At 37.0% G+C, this 22205-nt stretch overlaps 2 protein-coding genes across 2 annotated transcripts in view; one reads left to right on the top strand and one right to left on the bottom strand.

Moving 5' to 3' along the window:
- The window catches only part of LOC129757392 (coronin-1A-like), a 172688-nt gene extending 157524 nt beyond the window's left edge, over positions 1 to 15164 (bottom strand). Inside the window, exons 1-2 of the mRNA XM_055754606.1 lie at positions 14676 to 15164; positions 13925 to 14377 (exon numbers count right to left, since the gene is read on the bottom strand). Of these exons, the coding sequence (XP_055610581.1) occupies positions 13925 to 14188 (264 nt within the window). The 5' untranslated portion in view covers positions 14189 to 14377; positions 14676 to 15164. The remainder of the gene's footprint in view (positions 1 to 13924; positions 14378 to 14675) is intronic.
- Positions 15165 to 19132: 3968 nt separating this feature from the next.
- LOC129754510 (protein ST7 homolog) lies at positions 19133 to 21711 on the top strand. Its single transcript, XM_055750626.1, has 4 exons — positions 19133 to 19475; positions 19552 to 19659; positions 19724 to 19966; positions 20022 to 21711. The coding sequence occupies exons 1-4, from the start codon at positions 19445 to 19447 to the stop codon at positions 21152 to 21154; spliced, it is 1515 nt and encodes a 504-aa protein (XP_055606601.1). The 5' UTR covers positions 19133 to 19444; the 3' UTR covers positions 21155 to 21711.
- The last annotated feature ends 494 nt before the right edge of the window (positions 21712 to 22205 follow it).

Genomic DNA, 22205 nt, shown 5'->3' with positions numbered 1-22205 from the left:
CGACTTCAAACAAGAAAAGTTCAACCGACTATAAACAATCATAAGTTGGCAATATAGCAAACAAAGCTGTGCCATCAACAAGCTGACAGCTACCAGTAGTGTCAGCAAAAGAACGAAGAAGAAGAAGAGAAAGCGACTGGATTTCGTAAAATGGGACGAATTGATAAATAAACCCGTGTTTTTATAATTCAAAAGTTGTGCTCAGATGGACTATCGTGTAGAAATATTGCAAAGCTTGTGAAACGATCGAAGTCTGCGGTTTATCAAATCATCATGAAGTTTGGAGAACACCATACTCTTCAAGATTTGCCAAGGTCCGAAACCAGAAGAGGCACAGTGGATCCACAAATCGAGAAGAAATGTGTTGAGCTTTTGTTATCACATGAACACAACTCTGTTCGAAGAATTGCCAAGAAACTGAAAATTTCCGTTGGGACCGTCCAAAACATAAAACGAAGGAACCACATTAAGACCTACAGAAAGCAGAGACATCCTAAACGGAGCGCGGAACAGCACGAACAAGCGAAGCAGCGATGTCGGAGACTGGATACGATATTGAAGAAGCAAAGTAACCGTTGCATTTTGATGGACGATGAAACTTATTGCAAACTGGACATAGCCGCTCTTCCTGGGCCGCAATTTTTCAACGCAATTTTCGGTAAGGAGGTACCTCATGATAAGCGATCCATTGAAATCGAATAATTTGGCAAAAAATTGCTTCTTTGGCAAGCCATCTGCTCTTGCGGAGAAAGAAATTCGCCATATTTCACAACAGGTACCATCAATGGTGAAAATTATCGTAAAGAATGCATCGAAAAATGCCTTGTTCCTCTTTAGCGTCATCATACAAGCCCACCATTGTTCTGGCCTGACCTTGTTTCCGCTTGTTTCCACTACGCTTCAGCTATTCTCAAACTACTGAAATCCTTCAAGATATGTTTTGTTGAGAAAGAGGACAATCCGCCAAATAGTCCTGAGCTGCGCCCGGTAGAGCGTTACTGGGCAATCCTCAAGCGCAATCTTCAGGAGGATGGTAGAGAAGCACAGTCCATCGACGAGTTCAAGAAAATGTGGAGAAAAGCCAGCCGGAAACTGTAAAGAGGCTTATGATGGAAGTTCGAGGAAAAGTGCACCAATTTCATCGTTGAAAACTCTCGGTTAAATTTCTCACTTTATTCTTGTTCTGGATTAGATAATGTTCTTTCTTTTTAATTTTGCTTTCAGAGAGCGAGCAATGGCGCTATATCCATGGTCAATAACCAGGGATGGGGAGCAAAGAAATTCAAAATTAATGTGCTCTATAGGATTTTATTTTTTTTAAATAACCCAATTCCTACCTGTTTCATCATGTAGTCATTCAGACTGCAACCCTGGACAAGTTAAATCAACCTACAGTTGTTAAAATGAAATATCAGTGAACGATACATTTATACACTAATACAAGTGTAGTGATTAGCTAGTTGACTTCTTCGAGATGCAGGTCCGATACCACTCTGTTTACCCAATCGACATGTTAACCTCGCTGGCGAGGCTTTGTTAAATATAAAGAATAAACGGACCAGTCTCTTTGATTCTGGCTTCCAAATGAACAAGACGTGTTTCAGTGTTTGACTTGCTCCTTTTGAAAACCCCACTTTAATTTATTATAAATAATTAAGTATAAAATGACATATTTTAACGGACACTTCAACAAGAAAAACAGATCAGAGTAAATTTCGATTCCAACTGAACCACACGCGCCTTTATTTTCTTTCCGCAAATTCCAACCGAAAATATACAGTCCACTTTTTCATTCGCGACCACGCGTAACACATAACACGCGACACATAACACGCTACCCACATAAGGAAAATTAATCGGGGATTGGAGTACAGGAGCACACTACTGTAGCATTATAATTTAGTACTTGTTTGTAGTTATTTCGTCTTGAGTGCGTAGTCAATCCTACCCAGATCGGAAAATCGGACAAAAATCGGTCGGTTTTAGGTGCGTTCAACCCGTGAATTGGTCCGAAAACAGACTAGAAAACCGACCAAATTCGGACCAATTCAGTGCTCTGATGACACAAGTTTCCTGAAGACGCGACGCGATGCCAAGAACAAACTGTCAGAAACAATTGGTCCGGATTTCCAGACCAAATTTGGTCCGAATATCTAGACCAAATTTAATCCGGATTTCCAGACTAAATTTGGTCCGAAACTTCTAGATAACATATAACATTAATAAAAACATAAATCATCACTGAAACAACATATTTTTCGGAGGCTAACACCCGCACGTTAACTCGAAGAATCTGGATTGGTTTACCGATGCTTTCCATCGAACAATCTTCCGACACAAGTGTAAACCTCCTCCAGCTTGACCGAATCGGCAAATATGTTTGCTTCATTCTTCCAAAGCGTTTACTCTCCACCTAGTTATGGCACAGACAACAGCTACCTCGCATCGCTCGAGTCTTACGACATAAACTTGCCCTTGCCGTGCTTTTCCGTTCAGGATATCTACGAGAAGCTGACCGCAGTTGACCCAACGAAAGGATCTGGTCCTGACGGCATTCCTCCTGTGGTTCTGAAACATTGCGCCTCATCTGTAGCTGTCCCGATTTGCAGTATTTTAAATCGATCGCTCAACGAAAGGACGTTTCCCAGTGCTTGGAAGGTTGCAGCAATTTCTCCGATTTATAAATCAGGCAATGCTCATCTCGAAAACTACCGCCCAATTTCAATCCTGAATTCAATTTCAAAAGTTTTCGAAGTTTTAATGCACGAGCGATTGTATGCTGCCATAAAACCTCTTATCTCAGAGTCTCAGCATGGGTTCGTAAAGAAACGGTCTACGGTGACGAATCTGATGTGTTACGTTAGTTTCCTGAGTAATAGTCTGGAGAAAGGTTGTCAAGTGGATTCAGTCTATATTGATTTTGCAAAAGCGTTTGACCGTGTCCCGCACAGAATTCTCCTTGCAAAGATGGATCGCCTAGGGTTTTCAGCTTGGTCACTTGATTGGATTGCTTCTTATCTGTTGCACCGACAGGTTTTCACGAAAATTAGGAATTCACGATCACAAACTTTCGACACCCCATCTGGAGTACCGCAGGGAAGTCACCTTGGACCCCTTCTGTTCATAGTTTTCGTGAATGACCTACACAGTAAACGAAAATTACCGAGTTCGGTAATTTATTTTACAGAAACAGTTCTGTAAATCGAAAATTTTCGGTAATTGAATAAACTGACGTCTATTTTTACAAATATTCGTTAATCCATATCTATAGAATTAACGAAGCTCGTTTATCGATATGTAAACAAATCATTTTGCAAACTATTTTCGGTAAAAAACGCCGAAAACTGTAAAAACAAAACTGAAAACAGCATGCGTCGCTGTCAGAAACAAACAGCAATTTTTTTTTCACTGTCTCACTCTCCCAGCCGTGATAAGTTAAACGCATCTCGCTTTCTCCATTCATGGCCTCTCTTGCCTCTAGTCTTGAGTTATTTTTTTGCGCGGGCGAGATCAAGTAGCCATGATTAACAGTTGCGAGAAATTACTTGTGTAAAATTTTCAATTTTAAAGGTTTCGAGTAGGTTAATTTAACGACGTATTTATTTTCTCCCTGGTGGTCCACCGGTGCGTTTCGTTTGTTTATAGGAGTTTTTTTTTGTTTTTGCGCTAAAAACATCGGTCGAATTTGGAATGTCTGGCTCTTTTAGCTGGATTTGGTTGGTAATCGATTTCAACTCCGGTAGTGGTGGTAGGTAGTTTTGTTTTCTTCCACAAAGCAAACGAAAAATCCCCAAAATAAGAAGTTGAAGTGTGCGGAAACTCTCTGTTTTTCTTCATTGCGCATGAATTGTTTAAAATATCTTTTTCAGGACCTAACAGCTCCACAATCTCACCAATGCACCGCTACCTGACGGAATCATCTCCAAGTTTTGTCTGTTCCCTATCGGTGTTTCGGTCGAGAACTTAGCCAGTATGCCCAGGTTGATGGATCATGAGTGATATGCAGTGTAACAGACCGACCTGATTCAGGCATTAATTGCCCTAACCCAGACCGTCAAAACCATCAATGGGAAACAGCAGAGCAGAATGCGCTTACATAATTGTAAAAGCTGACAAACAGCATAAATTTGCCGGTGAAACAGTAAAGGTATAATCAAATTATAGGAAATCATTGATTTTCAACAAAAACTGTCTTTCAGCTGGATGTCGTTGTAGTTTTATAATAAATCTTCGTTACATACATTTGTAATGGCTCAAAACTCTATATAATTAATCATTTTTTTGAAATTTCAGATTTCTCCTGGTCTGTTTACGATGCTATCGGTTTTTTTTCTAGACAGCTCTACAAGTACAACTCGGAGTGAACTAGATCGGATAACCTATCGGTCTATAAAAAGGATGAAGCGAAGAAAGAAATAAAATCACTGGTGCGATTTAACGGCAATGCTGACTAACGTAATCATCGTAACTTCCGGGTGGCAGGAGACATCATTTGGAAGATCATGTAAGTGAATGCAAGTGTTTGAAGATTTGTGTGATACTAAACACAAAAATTACGAGAATTTTATTCCACCGGTTCATATTCATAAACAAATAAAAAAATTACCAATATAAAGAATAATATTAAAAGTAACCGAACAGCATTCGACAAGGCAATCGGAAACCGATATCACCGAAGCGAACACTTCGGAAGCTATTATGATGAAAAAAGTTCCCGTTCGTGGCTTAAAAGTTCCTGACGATGAGGTGGTGTGAAACGGTAATGATGACTAAGACTTACCAGCAATATCCAGGCTGGTAAATCTTAGTAAAAATTGTTATAACTGTGTTAATCTTTCTAGATTATTCTTGTCAAATATAGAAGCCCAAGGTGCGTTAACGAGCTAGCTGTATCATGCAAATGAATTTCATTCTCAAATACATAACAACAAATCGGTGTCGGAAAACCGGCTGCGTTTTTCCAACCGCATAACAAACCTCTCGTCAGCTTTAAGCCACGTATGCAGAATCAACTCTAATAACCTTAAGCAATCAAGTATCGGAGGATTTACGAGCGCAGTACGGCCAGTGATGATACTTCCAACACGGAACAAAAACGGACGAGGAGGTTGATGAATAGAAATTCTATCATTAAGGACACCATCATCGATGACCACGGAAAAAGGATAAGGAGTAAAAATTTCAAACGTCGTCGAAGGTGAGAAAAATCTTACAAATAAAAAGTAGAATATGGCACATTGGTAGCATTTTATCCCATAAAGTTTATTAAGTTTTTTTTTGTTAAAAAATTTAGAAATCATATTTTTAATATTAATTAACGCAAGATGTATACTGAAACTGAAAAATGCAATACTGATAAACGTTTCCAACTTTGTGTGAATTACTATACTTAGAAATCTTTTAGGTACATAATTTTATTCAAAAAATTAAAAAAATACTTTATTTTGCCAACATATAGAATTAGATAGTTTTCTAACCTTAATCTTCAGCCGCAATCAAATATATTCTTCAGTGATGGTTTTTCAGTTTTCAGAAAATAGTTTATAGCTTTTCTATTTTTATATTACTTAACAAAAAAATCTATTTTTTTTTCAAAACCTAAGTTTTTTTAATGATACAATTTGAAATTACCTTGCAGATGTCAGAGTCACCTGCAAACTGTAACTTCCTGGCTAAGACGACGACATAAGAGATGAAACAAAATATAAAGAGGATTAAATTGTGAACCTGGTCCATAAAATAGACATATTAAGAGACAATCAGCAGCATGACAACAGATTCAAAGCAATCTCGAGTGACGGATTTAAAGATTATCGTTCTGGATCACGTGTCACTAGATAAAGATCACACTTTGGTTTCGATAGATTCATACTGGTTGCTGTTCTACGAACTTACTTAGAGATCAATATACTGTGTTATAGTTGTGTTTTTATCCGTACCCTAGGCTGTAATGGGTCACGGCGACGGCGTGCATTACTGTGTTTATGGAAGTTGAAGGTTTGGAAACAGACTCTAAACTAACATAAACCTGAGAGGGCGGTTGCACGTAGCCTTATTCGATATGAGATCATAGAAAATAAATTAAAAGGTGATTCAATATCGTATACTTTTTCTTTGATGATCCATGTTGATAAGGTGAATGGGAGTTGAAACACTTGCCCTCCCTTCCGTTGGACAACAACAGCATTGCGCAGTGGAAATATCACAATTTGTTGTTTTAATGTTGATATTTCCACTTTTCCATCATGCGCAAGTTAGATTAGAATAGACAGTTTTGTAAATGAATGATAACTGCCAAAATTAGATAGGCAATTTAATTGTACAAGAATTAGTTGGATGAGGATGTTAACAATTGGCATGGTTAGGTATTCAATGTTCAATTTGCTACTAGGCAAGGTAAAGTTACAGTTTCCTTCTCCCCAATGCTCTAGTAAGTGTGCATTTGCGGTTTATGAATTTCGAAGGCTTATTCTTAAATCAAGCATTTTACAAGAACTAGAGGCTTATTGGATTAAGGTGCTGTTTTCTGTCAAAAATATTTCCTTTGCGTTTCAATACTTTTTGATAGAATTGTCTATTTTTTGGTTAGGTGTGAATTTCTAATAATGAAGTAAAAGATAGATGATAGCCCAGCAAAATGAAAGTTGTTCTGTGAAGTTGTAGATGTTCGAGATTTTAGAAGAACAGCATAGTTCTTTCTCGTTTTAATACTTTTTTTTATTGTAGTTCGATCTTATTGCTTGATTAGGTTTGAAATTCAAACAAGGAATGTAGAAGATAGAATATGATAAACGAGAACCTACTCGTCCAGGAAAATAATATCGGGGTTTTAAAAATTGACATTCATTTTAACCAAACCAAAGATTGAGGAAAGTTGTTTGAGAAGTTGTTCAAAATTAGCAATGAGGTTTTAGAAGAACAGCATCGCCATTTGCATTATGGTTTAAATCCTGTTATTTTGATAAGTCAATGATAGTACAAAAGATATTGAACATGCAATTCATAATTGTATCTCTATATTATTTTTTAATTTCCAAAACATTTGGTACAATTATTATTTGTGTTTAGCGAAATTCTATTAATTGCTGCATTGAGAGATAGCTTCTTATCTAGAAGTTTTGTTCTGAATTCGAAAAATATGTTTTTTAGTCAATCTAAAACGATAATAAATTCAAAGTTATTGCATCGAGTAAGGTTAGGTGGCAGGTAGGGATAACTGAACTACGGTAAGATAGTGAACCCTTCTGACAATGATATCGAGACGTAAGCATATGATAACTTTTGCTACCGTACTGTTACTGCTCGGTTGAATTAGAGGTTGGGTTAACTCGAAGCTCATGTAGGGCCCAATTGTCCCAGTCCGTCGAGCACTGTCTTAACGCTTCCCTAAACTGGTGCTTCAGAACCCTCGGGCTCTGTTGCCGCTATCCTACTCTAAGCTATTCTACTCTCATGTAAATTTTCCTCTTCTGTCCCCCGATCTGTTTTTCCTTTCCGGGTCAGCCAGGTAGCTCATAAACCCATACAAAAAAAAAAAAATATACTGTGTTATAGTTGTGTTTTTATAATATTTTCACTTCTCATGCGACAAGGAAAAGTAGTGAAATGTTTTCATTTTCTTCCATGCAACTTTCCCTAAATTTGAAAAACAGTTATAATTTTTAGTGACTGTATTAAAATGTGATAAGCAAACAGAAAATGCAAATTTAAAAAAATGTCTCAGGCATATTTTTCCTGATTATATGACTGAAACATGAGCAGCTATATTTTTCTCATTATTTCACATTATCCTTCTTTTCAGGCCTCAAAAACATGAGAGAAGCTTTCAAAAGTACTTATAAAATTAATAAAAATGACTCCAATTTTCAAAAACGATTATTGTATTAAACTAATTAAAGACTGACTTTCAACGAGGATATGATGATGAAGGCGCTTAAGGCACGGCATTCGATGTAAGATGCGAGTCGAAAAAGTTATTTGATTTCAGAAGGCGCTTCATGTAAAAAAGTCGATTTGCCTGAGCCTCGAAATATTGATAAGTGTTTCCGAAAAACGGCAAGTTCGGAAAGTTCCGCTAATGCTACTCAGCGCAGTGCGCGAGATAATTTGAGTCTCGAGACTCCGAGCCCATCCGAAAAAAGTGATATTGAGAAAAAAATTATAGAATTGGTAGTGCTGACATGCGTGCAACAAAGATGGTATTATTATGTGGCATGTGATTATATGATAGAAAAATAAATATTAAATTGAGAGTTTGTAAATATATTTCAAACTATTTTCTGAATATAACTATTTCATATGGTTTAGCTTTTAAAACAATGTTCGGTTAGTGCTTTCGTTCTTTATTATTCGGATTAACATAAATAAAACGTATCAATTGCGGTCATAGTTGAATTTTATAACTAAATAACAAAAAATATGAACTTGAGTGGATTTACATAAAATGATTATTTAAGAACTTGAAAATGTTAATCACTTTTGGTGAGGTTTAGTTTTTTCTAACTTTATTATGATTCTGTGAACCAGTTGCATTGCTTTAGTATTTGAATGATAATTTGGATATCAGATTTTTTTAAATTAAAAACAATTAGATAGTAAACACTAAACAGCATGTCTGTTAAGAAATGCTGTGAGGCGTTTACAATATATGTATATTAATTTAATTCCTATTTTATATTTTTTAGCTACAGTCAATTTTAATTCATTGATTTTCACAATTCTCAATAAGGCATGGATCCCGATGGGAAGGTCGAAATCCTGAATTACCGATGTGGTTTATTTCGCACAGCACGAACTTTGATGTGAGATAACACGAGTCGATTCCAGAAAGTGCTCCATGCAAAAAAACGTCGTTTTAACTGAGCCTCTAATGCTCATCAGAATGGATATGTTTCGCTTGTAGTGAAAATACCAATAATATTTACTGAAAAATGTGAAACGTTCGTAAATGTTTACCGAACATAGTAAAACATTCGGTAATTTCAGTTTTGGTGCACGGCGTATAACGCGAAATGATTCGAGACTCGAGTCATCTCGCGTAATAATCTGTGCATCATAAACTCAAATTATCGAATATTTTACGGTGTTCGGTTAAAACTCCTAAATTTGGCAGTTTTCGGTTAATATTACTGGTATTTTCAGACAACACTACAAGCGAAACATATCCATTCTGATGAGCATTAGAGGGTCAGTCAAAACGACGTTATTTTAGCATGGAGCACTTTCTCGAATCGACTCGTGTTATCTCACATCAAAGTTCGTTTTTTCGGTAAAAATAAAAAAATACCCATTTTTCGGTAAAAAATACCGATTTTTCGGTAAATGTTACCGAAATTTCGGTAGTAATTACAGACATATCGGTAAAAATCACCGGATTTTTGGTAAATATTACCGAACTTTTTGAAGTTGTCTGGTAAAATTTACCGGTAATTCGGTAGTAATTACAGATATTTCGGTAAACTCTACAGATTTTTCGGTAAATATTACCGATATTTTACAGTTTTTTCGGTAAAAATTATCCATATTTCGATTATAATTACGGTATTTCGGTAAAAATTTTAGGAATTTCGGTAAAAATTTTAGGGATTTCGGTAAAAATTTTAGGGATTTCGGTTAGAGTTTTAGGTATTTCGGTAATAATTACAGGTGTTTCGGTGAACTGTACCGGTTGCTCGGTTCATATAACCGAGCTTTATAGTTTTTTGGTTAAAAATGACCGACCTTTCGGTAATAATTAAAGACATTTCGGTTCAACAATACCGGTTTTCGGTAATATAACGAGCTGTCATGTTAACAACTGTCAATATTTTGACAGATGATCTGCCGAGTTTTGGTTATTTTTTACCGAAAAAGGTCCGTAATATTTGACAGCTGTCACTCCTCGGCCATGAAAAAATTACCGAACAGTTTAACGAACTCCACATGTTAGGATTTCGGTAAAATAATTACCGAACTCGGTAATTTTCGTTTACTGTGTATGTAATACTTTTCAATCCGACACCTTGCTTTATGCTGATGACTTGAAGCTGTTCAGAAGAATTAGCAGTTCCGTTGACTGTCTTGCCTTACAAAACGACATCGGCAGATTAGAAGACTGGTGCCGCCTCAATGGAATGACGGCAAACGCCAAAAAAATGCAAGATAGTCAACTTCACTCGTGCACGTAACACAGTCAACTTCGAATATCAACTCTCGGGTTCAACATTGGAGAATGTCAAATCCATTCTCGACCTTGGAGTGAAAGTTGACAACATACTAACATTCGCTGAATACATCGCGCTCACGTCTGCGAAGGGTTTTGCTGCATTAGGATTCTTGCGTCGTAGCACGAAAGACTTCGACGACGTCTATGCACTGAAAGCAGTGTACTGCTCTTCGGTTCGTAGCATTATGGAATACGCCGCTCAGGTATGTGCTCCTACTCAGAGTACACACTGCTACCGACTTGAACGTGTCCAGCGAAGCTTCGTTAGGTACGCTCTCAGGCGACTTCCTTGGAACGAACCACTTCGACTTCCGCCGTACGAGCAAAGGTGTGCTCTGATAAGCATTGCTTCTCTCAATAAGCGTCGTACCGAGCTACAACAAACATTTATTTTTGATGTCTTAACTAATCGTGTTGACTCTGCTTACGTATTGGAACGCGTCAACCTTTATATATCAACGAGGACACTACGACAACGTCAGTTCCTCTGGATACCTTTTCACCGTACTGCATATGGCCGAAACCATAGAACGACGCCAAAGCGTCGCGTCAATCGTTTTTCATGTCCGCTAAGAAAAACTGACCGAATTCAATCCAAATCTGGAACGATTTGAAATATCAGGTCTTGTCATCGACGCAGGAAAAATGGTCCAGAAAATCGGACGTTTTTTAAATGACAAGCTTTCTTTTGACAGTAATCAGTCCGTTTGTGAGAAACACTCCGATCCGGGTACCGATAGAGTGTAAAAAAGCCAAAGATGCGTGTTTGATTTTAAGAGTGTAAGCTGTCAAATGAAAACCGCATGGAAAAAGTAAACAATCGAAACCAAAACAAATTCGACAGCCGTTCTCGTGGTCGTTTTTAATATATTTTGGAAGTGAAATTGTCGCTCGCCGTTGCTGCGCACTCTGGACCTGAAGCCATCAAATCAGGAGGAACTTTTGTATCGGTTGCTGCAAAGGTGAGATAGCACAGCGGCCTGAATTGCATCAGATTAAAATGCTAATTCTTTCAACTTTCAAAGTAGAAAGGAGACCAGTCGCAAGAAAGGCTAGAACAAGCGGGTACAAAAAGTCTAAAACAGGGCCGTGCTGTTCTTGGGAAGCGAATAAGAAAGCGAAAGAAAACATCGCACGCAAGGGTGAGTTAATCGAGTTGAAGTCTTCCCCAACAAATTGCTTCAAAACCGTGTTGACACTAAAAGGCCGGAACATAACCATAATCTGGATATCATCCCACTGATGGTGGAAGTTCGGGTTGGAAAAAGACAACAACCCTCAGCGGGTGAGTAACAATTTGTTGAACAGCAAAGCTAGAAGTGCTAAGCCATGATTGTCAACCGACAGGTCGTTGTTGGAGAGCCAAGTGTCGATCAGCCATCGCATGGCCAAGCCGGAACAGATCCAGCCGGTAGCAGACATCGAGACGCTCCGGGCAATAACCATGGGCCTGTTGAGAAGTGCAGCCAGACAGGGCTGCCAGAATGCCAGATATTTCGTGATACCTAAGGAAACCGAGCTGTTATATTACTGTTGTGTGTTTTGGCTGTCAGATGTTAGTCATTATGGTGACCGTGAGCAGAAATTATGTTAAGCTAGCTTAGGTTTTTAATAGGTCGTAAGAGTAAATTGTGATTTGTGAAGTTTTGGGTTTTGCGTGTTTGTGTTTTGGCCGTGCAGCACTCACTGAAAGTCAGTGGTGCTCAATCATGGGAACGCATGGTGCTGTTGTCCAAGTAAAGATGAGTAGTAAATGTACTTTTACTACTCACCGGGATGCTGTCAAGATCTGGCTATGTATGTATCATAGGCAGGCAAAATTTTTTAGAAAATACGCATAACATCATAACGATCACCCAGCTTTCGGCCCACAACCGTTTTGATTACAACATTGGCGCATAGGAACCCTGAATCGCTACCTCAGAAGAACAAAGACACAGCACAGATATGCAACACAAAGCTACGCATAGATAATTATCAATAAGTGACATCTTGGACCGCAGTCAGTTTGCCAATGAACGTTTAATGCGTTTTTAATGGAAGCAATTTTACCATCACCGAGATCGAGACGATTTCAGGTCGGCGGCGCTGCAGAAAAGCATATGATGATGTTTTACTTGGTTACGACTCATTTACTCATATTTTGTATGTTTGTTTTTCGTTGTTGTTTGTTTTTCCCCCGTCATTTGGACGCGAACCGAACATGCGGAAACATTGTAATGATCAACCATAAAAACGATGATGGTGCAACAACAGTAGTATTTTGGTCACCGTGAACAATTCTGTTCGATATTTTTGAGAGAAGAGCAGTTTCTTGGAAAAAGATCATGATGATCATCAGTTTGTTCCATTTGCAATATTATTCTAGCTGTGAAGTAACCTTTCAAAAAGCATTCACGGAATCTGAAGAATGATAAACACTTTTAACATTCGTGTTTCCAAACGATACCAATATATGGAACTTTTAATTGAGGTTTCACTTGAAACGGTAAATATTTTAGTTTGTTCTAGGTTTCCTCGTGTAAAGGAAGACATGTGGAACAGCTTTCAAAAACGAAAAAAAAGTAATAAAAACTGTTAATGGGTGGTGTCGTTCCAGAAAGTTTTCTTATCTTATCGATTGATTTGTCTAGAATGGGTAGTGGGAAAAAAAACGTGTGGCTCCAACCACGGGGGACCTATCAATTTGAAGCTGGAAACATGTGCTTCGAACGAAAAGTATATCAAATGAAATGGGTGAATGTGTTCATCGAAGTGATGAATCGTTCGATAAATGTACACTTTTAATGGCCGTTTTAGAGCGTGTTATCAACGTTACGTGTAATTTTGGCGATTATATTTGTGAGAAGTTTAAACTAGGTAGTTACGGTTTTCACATCACACTATATTATACTATTTAAATTAAATATTTAGGTAAATAAACATATTTCATAAATGTTTGGTTTTAGTGGTTTTCAATTTAAAAATCCATCGAGGGAATGGCGCTACAATATTTGAATGTCAGATACTTATTTTTCAAATGAGATATCACAACCGATTCACTCATGAATGCCTTACGTCGTAAATAATCTTTAACGGAAGGTTTATGTATGTTCACAATAATCTCTTAAAAATAAACCGAAATAGGTACCCATTATTAATATTTTATCTTCATCTGTCATTTGAATAGACGCCAAACAATTAAAAACCAACCAAGATGCAGCTCTCAACACCCTTTCCAGCTCAAGCTAAGGCTGTTCAAATATAGTCTGACTGAATAAGCAATGATGATGGGGCTAATAACGCACGATGATGAGTCAGTTAGTAGCCACAATTAAGTATGCAACTTTGCACATTATACTCTCAAATCGGCCAACAGCACTTGAAAAAGCGCGCCGAAGATGGACACCGACCGCGCGACGACAGACGTATGTGGATCGAAGAATATGGCGCTAGTACAGTCGATTTGCGCTTGATGCATATTTAAAAATCGTCTGCCTACAAAAAGCTAGCTTATCGTCGTCGCGTTGCGTTAATTGTGGTTTAAGTTGTTCTCGTTTTTATTATTTTTGTACGCTCCCTAACGATTGCGAACGATATCGGATGTTGGATTGTTACTGCATGCACCCTAAGCATCGCTTATTGACGCGAGTGATTCTCAATTTAAGTTTTATAAGTTTAAGGAAATGACAAGATTAAAAAAAATCCTTTTTTACAAAGAATAGTTAAAGAAGGACTAACCTTTTTCTTCGGCTTAGCACAAGCACGCGAATCGATGAGATTATTGTTGTTGCTGGTGGGACTCGTAGTACCCGAAACTGCACCAGACGGCATTTCTTTTTCCCCAACCTCCGGTCGATGTTCCAGTTGCTGCTTCAGACCCTCCAAAGCCAGCAGACTTTTCTTGTTTTTCGTCGAATTCAGCTTCCTTCCACTATCATCAGCACCTCCTGCTTCCTTATTCCCTGAGCAGGGGAGAGATTTTTCTAGGGAGGGCTCCAACATGTCGCACGCAATTTCGTGACTTTGTGACGTGACACCAACTTGGACTTGGTCTAAACAGAGCCTCGCTAAACTACGATGAGTGGTCGAGTATACAGACTTTGGGACTTCGCAGAGTTCAAGGGCACGACCACAAGAATGCTTCCTTAAGTTTTGTTTTTGTATCAAACACTGCTTGTATTAAGTTTTGTACTGATTTTGAAACATATAAAATTAAAGCGTGTTATTAAAGAATTCTGATACTAAACTTTGAAAACATAAGAAAAGGAATCAAAACAAGATTTAAACTATTGGATTACAATAAATTTGAACCTGTGACTCCTCTGTGACTAAAATTCGAAATTTAATTTTAAATCGAATTTTTACTACATAATTATTTTGAAGAATAGATTTTTTTAAGTTAATAATAAGAATTTTATGATATACATATTGGTGTAAATCTACCAATGCCAAATCTTAAAGCTAAAAAATCTTGCCCAATCAGCAATACCTTCAATCGTCCCCAAAGAACTTAGTCAATCAAATTCCCGAAAACCCTATAGGTAACTGCGACAGCCACAAAATGGGAGATTGATACCAAAATCCGAACCCTTCTAAAAGGAACACGTATCGGTGCTGCACTTGAGACGATAATCGGATACGACGCGACGACAGAAACACCGGAATATCGCAAGGGTGTAACTAAATAAGAAGAGAGCACTCTTTCTTCCCGGTAACTTCCGCACAATCACAACAAACAACAAGCCACCTACAACAGGTTCGATTCACCCGAATGCCGCCACCGGATGGATTGATGGAAGGATGAGTGGGGTTGTTTGTTGATGTTTTGTTGAGGAGCACAAATTCAAAACACACTTCAGACTTTTCAAAGAACGTCGACAGACACGCGCGAACGATTGCGTCCTAACGGTTTAGCGGATTTCGAGAGACTGACTCGACCGACTGGAAGTGGCCGCCACGCCACGACGACGATGATGGCGGGCGACGCACTTTGTTGGGAGACTTGGCTGGCTTGGCGATGCAAGTGTTTCTCTTTCTTTCCTCTTCCACGGATCGGGGAACGGACCAGCGCACTCTACAATCACTGGAATTATCACCGCAACATCACAACAACACATCGCAGCATGCATGGGGTGATGTCCCCCCGGCCGGAGTTCCACCCACCCACACCCACTTTCTGAACTGGTGAGAGAGAGAGAGAGATAAAATGAAAAAAATAAACAGAGAGTAACAGAGAGATTTTCGAGCGAGAAATCTCTCAAAAATGGTGAGAGCTGTAGAGGAATTCTGGTACGAAACACTGAAACAAAATCGAATTAAGCATTTGAGAATGCAGCATTACCAAGAATTTTTGTTTTCCTTTAAAAATGTCTAAAAAATGAAAACATAACAAAAATGACAAAAACTACTTAATTAGAAATATGAATAAATTAAATAAAATTACAGAAATGATAAACTTGAAAAAAATGATAAAAATGTACAAAAAGACACCCCAAATGACAAAATCAACAAAAATCAGAAAAAATGACAAAAAAGACTAAAATTTAAAAAATTACAAAAATACAAGAATAACAAAAAATTAAAAAGATTTAAAAATTTCAAAAAGATAACAAAAACTACAAAACTTACTTAAAAATAACAAAAATACCAAAATTCCCAACTAACTAGTAAAACAAATACCCTCGGCACATTAAAACCTTGTAAAAGTAACAGTCTTTTAAAAAACTAGTTGTAAATTTGAAAAAAAAAAATAAATAAATATATATGACAAAAATGACAAAAATTACAAATATTGCAAATTAAACAAAAATGACAAAAATGACAAAAATGACAAAAATGACAAAAATGACAAAAATGACAAAAATGACAAAAATGACAAAAATGACAAAAATGACAAAAATGACAAAAATGACAAAAATGACAAAAATGACAAAAATGACAAAAATGACAAAAATGACAAAAATGACAAAAATGACAAAAATGACAAAAATGACAAAAATGACAAAAATGACAAAAATGACAAAAATGACAAAAATGACAAAAATGACTAAAATGACAAAAATGACAAAAATGACAAAAATGACAAAAATGACAAAAATGACAAAAATGACAAAAATGACAAAAATGACAAAAATGACAAAAATGACAAAAATGACAAAAATGACAAAAATGACAAAAATGACAAAAATGACAAAAATGACAAAAATGACAAAAATGACAAAAATGACAAAAATGACAAAAATGACAAAAATGACAAAAATGACAAAAATGACAAAAATGACAAAAATGACAAAAATGACAAAAATGGCAAAAATGACAAAAATGACAAAAATGACAAAAATGACAAAAATGACAAAAATGGCAAAAATGACAAAAATGACAAAAATGACAAAAATGACAAAAATGACAAAAATGACAAAAATGACAAAAATGACAAAAATGACAAAAATGACAAAAAATGACAAAAATGACAAAAATGACAAAAATGACAAAAATGGCAAAAATGACAAAAATGACAAAAAAAGAAAAAAATGACAAAAATGACAAAAATGACAAAAATGACAAATATGTCAAAAATGACAAAAATGACAAAAATGACAAAAAGACAAAAATGACAAAAATGACAAAAATGACAAAAATGACAAAAATGACAAAAATGACAAAAATGACAAAAATGACAAAAATGACAAAAATGACAAAAATGACAAAAATGACAAAAATGACAAAAATGACAAAAATGACAAAAATGACAAAAATGACAAAAATGACAAAAATGACAAAAATGACAAAAATAACAAAAATAACAAAAATGACAAAAATGATAAAAATGACAAAAATGACAAAAATGACAAAAATGACAAAAATGACAAAAATGACAAAAATGACAAAAATGACAAAAATGACAAAAATGACAAAAATGACAAAAATGACAAAAATGACAAAAATGACAAAAATGACAAAAATGACAAAAATGACAAAAATGACAAAAATGACAAAAATGACACAAATGACAAAAATGACAAAAATGACAAAAATGACAAAAATGACAAAAATGACAAAAATGACAAAAATGACAAAAATGACAAAAATGACAAAAATGACAAAAATGACAAAAATGACAAAAAATGACAAAAATGACAAAAATGACAAAAATTACAAAAATGACAAAAATGACAGAAATGACAGAAATTATAAAAATGACAAAAATGACAAAAACGAAAAAAATTACAAAAAAGACAAATCTCACAAAAATGACAAAATTGACAACAGTCAATGACAAAATTGACAAAAATCCCAAAAATGACAAAAATGGAAAAAATTACAAAAATGACAAAAATTTCAAAAATTATAAAAATTTTAAAAAAACTACAACAATGACAAAAATTACAAAAATTACAAAAATGACAAAAGAGACAAAAATGACAAAAATAAAAAAAATCAAAAACTGACAAAAATAACAGAAATGACAAAAATTACAAAAATTACAAATATTACAAAAATCACAAAAATCACAAAAATGACAAAAATGACAAAAATTATAAAAATGACAAAAATGACAAAAATGACAAAAATGACAATGACAAAAATGACAATAATGACAAAAATGACAAAAATGACAAAAATGACAAAAATGACAAAAATGACAAAAATGACAAAAATGACAAAAATGACAAAAATGACAAAAATGACAAAAATGACAAAAATGACAAAAATGACAAAAATGACAAAAATGACAAAAATGACAAAAATGACAAAAATGACAAAAATGACAAAAATGACAAAAATGACAAAAATGACAAAAATGACAAAAATGACAAAAATGACAAAAATGACAAAAATGACAAAAATGACAAAAATAACAAAAATGACAAAAATGACAAAAATGACAAGAGAAATATGATCGGTTTTCGACCCCAAAAATCACCAAATCGGTGCAAAGGAAATGGAATATTTCATTTTAATTTCGATTCAAAATCACTTAAAATTGCTTAAAACCACGAAATCTGGTGTAACTTCGGGAAAAAAAATTCTACTCGAAGTGGCGATGATGCCAAGAATAGTTGCCAAAGTTTCTTATGATAAAAATTATTTAAAAAATTTATATGGCAAAATCCTTTTAAAATTTCACAAAGGATTTCTATGAATTGATTTTCAAGCAAACACAAATTAACCTTATTTTGATTACCAAACAATTAAAGGAACAGCATTTAAATTTTTTTTTATAAATGATTCAATCATTCAACTCAAACATAAACACAGAGGAAAAGCTAAATATGGATTTATTTAATGTTGGTTATTAAAACTGTATAATTTTTCTATGTTTCAGCATCTTTAACAACTTGCAGTGGAGAAAAATAAATTTTATTCACTTAAAGAGAAGTCAAACGACGCAGGATCGTTCGTCTTTTGAACTTATTGAATGAGCTAAACAACTTAAATCTCTAATTAATTGTTATAATCGACAATTGTTTCGTTAAATTTTTGAAAAAAAAAACCATTTTTAAATATCCTTTCAATAAACTTGGTTTAGGAAGCTCCGAGAAAAAAAAATTGGAATAAAACCGATTTTTGAAATTTCCATACTGAACACCGATTTTTTCGGGCTTGAAAATAAGTATTTTAATGTGGCATCACTGCTCTGTGTGGCATATCACTACCAGAATCCCTCTCCTTATCGAATGCAAAAAAAATACGCCCTGGCAAGGTTGCCAGAAATCTTGATGCAAAAAAAAACATTAAGAATAATGTTCTTACTGTGTGATCTGTTGATTTTTTTTATTTGAATAACTGAAAAATGAAATGAAAATTGTACCTGTAATGAGGATTACAATTTTGTTAGAAGTTTGTAGCTCCTTAAAAATGAAGGTTTTGCAAACTGTTAAATTCAAATGAATTTATCCGCCTGGCACCCGAACCAGCTGCGCAAAGCATCAACAACAAACGCCGCAAACTGGCAGCTGCTGTCATCTATTCGTTTTCGTTCGACGGGTGCGGAAAACAAAAAAAATCCCGCAGCCATCGTCGTCGCGGTGCCGTGAAATTGAAATTTCGGTGAATGTCTTTCGAATGTTTGTGCCCGGTTGGCGTTTGAGATAATTGAGGTTTTCGTCCAGTTGTGTCGTTGATATTGTAAAACTTGTGCTGTCCTTCGGTGCTAGAGTTGTCGGGGTTCCGTTTCCGGTTGTTGTTGGTTGGCATTTTGTTGGTACCCTTTCACTCAGAGACGGTGAAAGGAAAACTTCTCGTCCTCCTGCCAGGATGTGGGACTCTTCCGTGTTTCTCAGCACCTGTAAGCATAATTTTCATTTTTTCATCTTTTAATATGGATTAATTCATTATTTTTATCGGATTTAACTTTTTTCCAGTGACTCCCAAGTTCTATGTGGCTCTAACGGGAACATCCAGCTTGATTTCCGGGCTGATTTTAATCTTCGAATGGTGGTACTTTCGCAAGTATGGGACGTCTTTCATCGGTAATTTGAAATTGGTTTATCATTGTACGAATATTGTTTAATGTTGATCTTATCCCAATTTTAGAGCAAGTATCCATCAACCACATTAGCCCATGGATCGGTGGAGGGGAAAGCACCACCGAAACCAGTACCAGCTCGACTCCGACTACGCAAAATATGCCGGAATGCAAGGTTTGGAGGAACCCGCTGAATCTGCTACGAGGTGCAGAGTATCAACGGTTTTACTGGGCCACCCAAAAGGAACCGCTCACCTTTTACGATATGAATCTGTCCGCTCAGGATCATCAGACGTTCTTCACCTGTGAAGGTGAGTTTTTGGGATTTGTTTCCTCGGTAATCTTTTACCTATTTCGATCTTTCAGGTGACGCTGGAAAAGCGGAGTACGAAATCATGCAGACGGCGTGGCGTGAGCGAAATCCCGTAGTGCGTATCAAGGCTGCTAAAACTGCTCTGGAACAGAATCCGGACTGTGCTCCGGCTTACATTTTGTTGGCCGAAGAAGAGGCCACCACAATTCTCGAAGCGGAAAGAATCCTCCGGACGGCAATGAAGGTGGCAGAAGCCAACTACAAAAAATCTCAGGCCGTGCAGCATCAGGGCCCGGTCATGGAGGGAGTTTTCCGGCGGGATACCAATGTGCTGATCTACATCAAACGTAGGTTGGCCATGTGTGCCCGAAAGCTGGGAAAGCTGAAGGAGGCAGTTAAAATGTTTCGTGATTTAACCAAGGAAATTCCTCCGATCATGAACGTGCTAAATATTCACGAGAACTTGCTGGAAGCTTTGCTAGAAATGCAAGCCTATGCCGATTGCCAAGCCGTTTTGGCCAAATACGACGATATTGCACTGCCAAAATCGGCCACAATTTGTTACACGGCTGCTCTACTAAAGGCTCGGGTAGTAGCGGAAAAGTTCTCTCCAGACATTGCCTCCAAACGAGGCTTAACGCCGGCCGAAATGAGCGCCGTCGAGGCCATCCATCGGGCAGTCGAATTCAACCCCCACGTACCCAAGTACCTGCTGGAAATGAAACAACTTATCCTTCCTCCGGAGCACATCCTCAAAAGGGGCGATTCGGAGGCACTGGCCTATGCCTTCTTCCATCTGCAGCACTGGAAAAACGTTGAAGGTGCCCTCAATCTACTGCACTGCACCTGGGAGGGAACCTTTCGCATGCTGCCATACCCACTGGAACGTGGCCACCTCTTCTACCCATACCCAACCTGCACCGAGTGTGCCGATCGGGAATTGCTACCGGCCTTCCACGAGGTCTCCGTCTACCCGAAAAAAGAACTGCCCTTTTTTATCCTTTTTACCGCAGGGCTGTGCTCGATTACAGCCCTTCTGGCCCTTCTTACCCATCAGTATCCGGAATCGATGGGCATCTTTGCCAGCACCACGCTCAACTGGTTCTCGATGCCGTTCCACTTCCTGAAGGAACGCCTTGAAACCATCTGGCCGTGCAACTTGCTGCAGCATTTGTCCCGAATTTAAGCTCTCTCAAACTTAAGTGTGAATATTAACGGAGCCGTACGGAAGCACAACTCAAAACACGTTTGTTCTGTTTTTTAATACCTACAAAATAGTGGTTTACGCTTGTGTTTCGAATTATTTATTTAAAAACAAAAAAACTTTCGTTTCGCGTAGATCGAGTGCTAAACCCGCTGCTAAAATGCATTTAGTTCTTTAAACAAAACGAAAAAAAAAACCCAAGTGAGCGCAATTTACCATGCAAAATGTGTTGAAGAATCTCTTCCGCAAAACTTAGCTGGTGCAAAACACCTACTTAAATCTTAGTTAAGCAAGTCCCCCGTTGCTGTTAACGGTAAATTATTTTTGGAATCACCGAGACAGCAAAGAGAAATCCGACGTAAACTAGTGTACCCCCTAAGCGTAACAAAGAACAACCCCGTGTGATTGCTGATTAAGGGTCGGCAACACAACCCCCATGCCCCCTAATATATGTGTATTTGTGACTGCATTACCTACGTTTTATTTTTCTGTGAAACATAAAAAGATCTTGGAAAATAAAAATTTGAAATCCAAACTAAGAGATAGAGATATACTCTTTCGAGGGATCCGAAAGACCACTCGCTTCTGATGGCCGGATTTGGATGTCCTTGGCACCCACGTGTCGGGAATTTTGTCAACTTCATTTTGACATGCCGCAAATCTACTGTGCTTTGTAAACAATCAACAGCACTAGCTGAACCGATTGGATTGACCAGAAATACTGTATGGCGCGTTATCAAACGGTATAACGAAACATTGACGACTATTCGAAAGCCTCAAGCCAATCATCGGAGTGGAACTGTCGACCGAAAACTGCGTGGTAAGATTTTGAAGACGATTAAGAGAAATTTCAATCTGTCGGACCGTGATTTGGCCATAGAACCGTGAGGAGAATTCGACTCCGGGAAGGAATCAAGTCGTATCGAGCTAGCAAACAGCCAAATCGGACCATAAAACAGAATAGTGTGGCAAATCCGTGCTCGGAAGCTATTCGACCAGGTGCTGACCAAGATCGACGGGTGTCTTCGGATGG

The sequence above is a fragment of the Uranotaenia lowii genome, chromosome 3, assembly GCF_029784155.1.
Source record: "Uranotaenia lowii strain MFRU-FL chromosome 3, ASM2978415v1, whole genome shotgun sequence".
NCBI lineage: Eukaryota > Metazoa > Arthropoda > Insecta > Diptera > Culicidae > Uranotaenia > Uranotaenia lowii.
The sequence above is the reverse complement of the archived record's forward strand: the minus strand, read 5'-3'. Positions and strand labels throughout refer to the sequence as shown.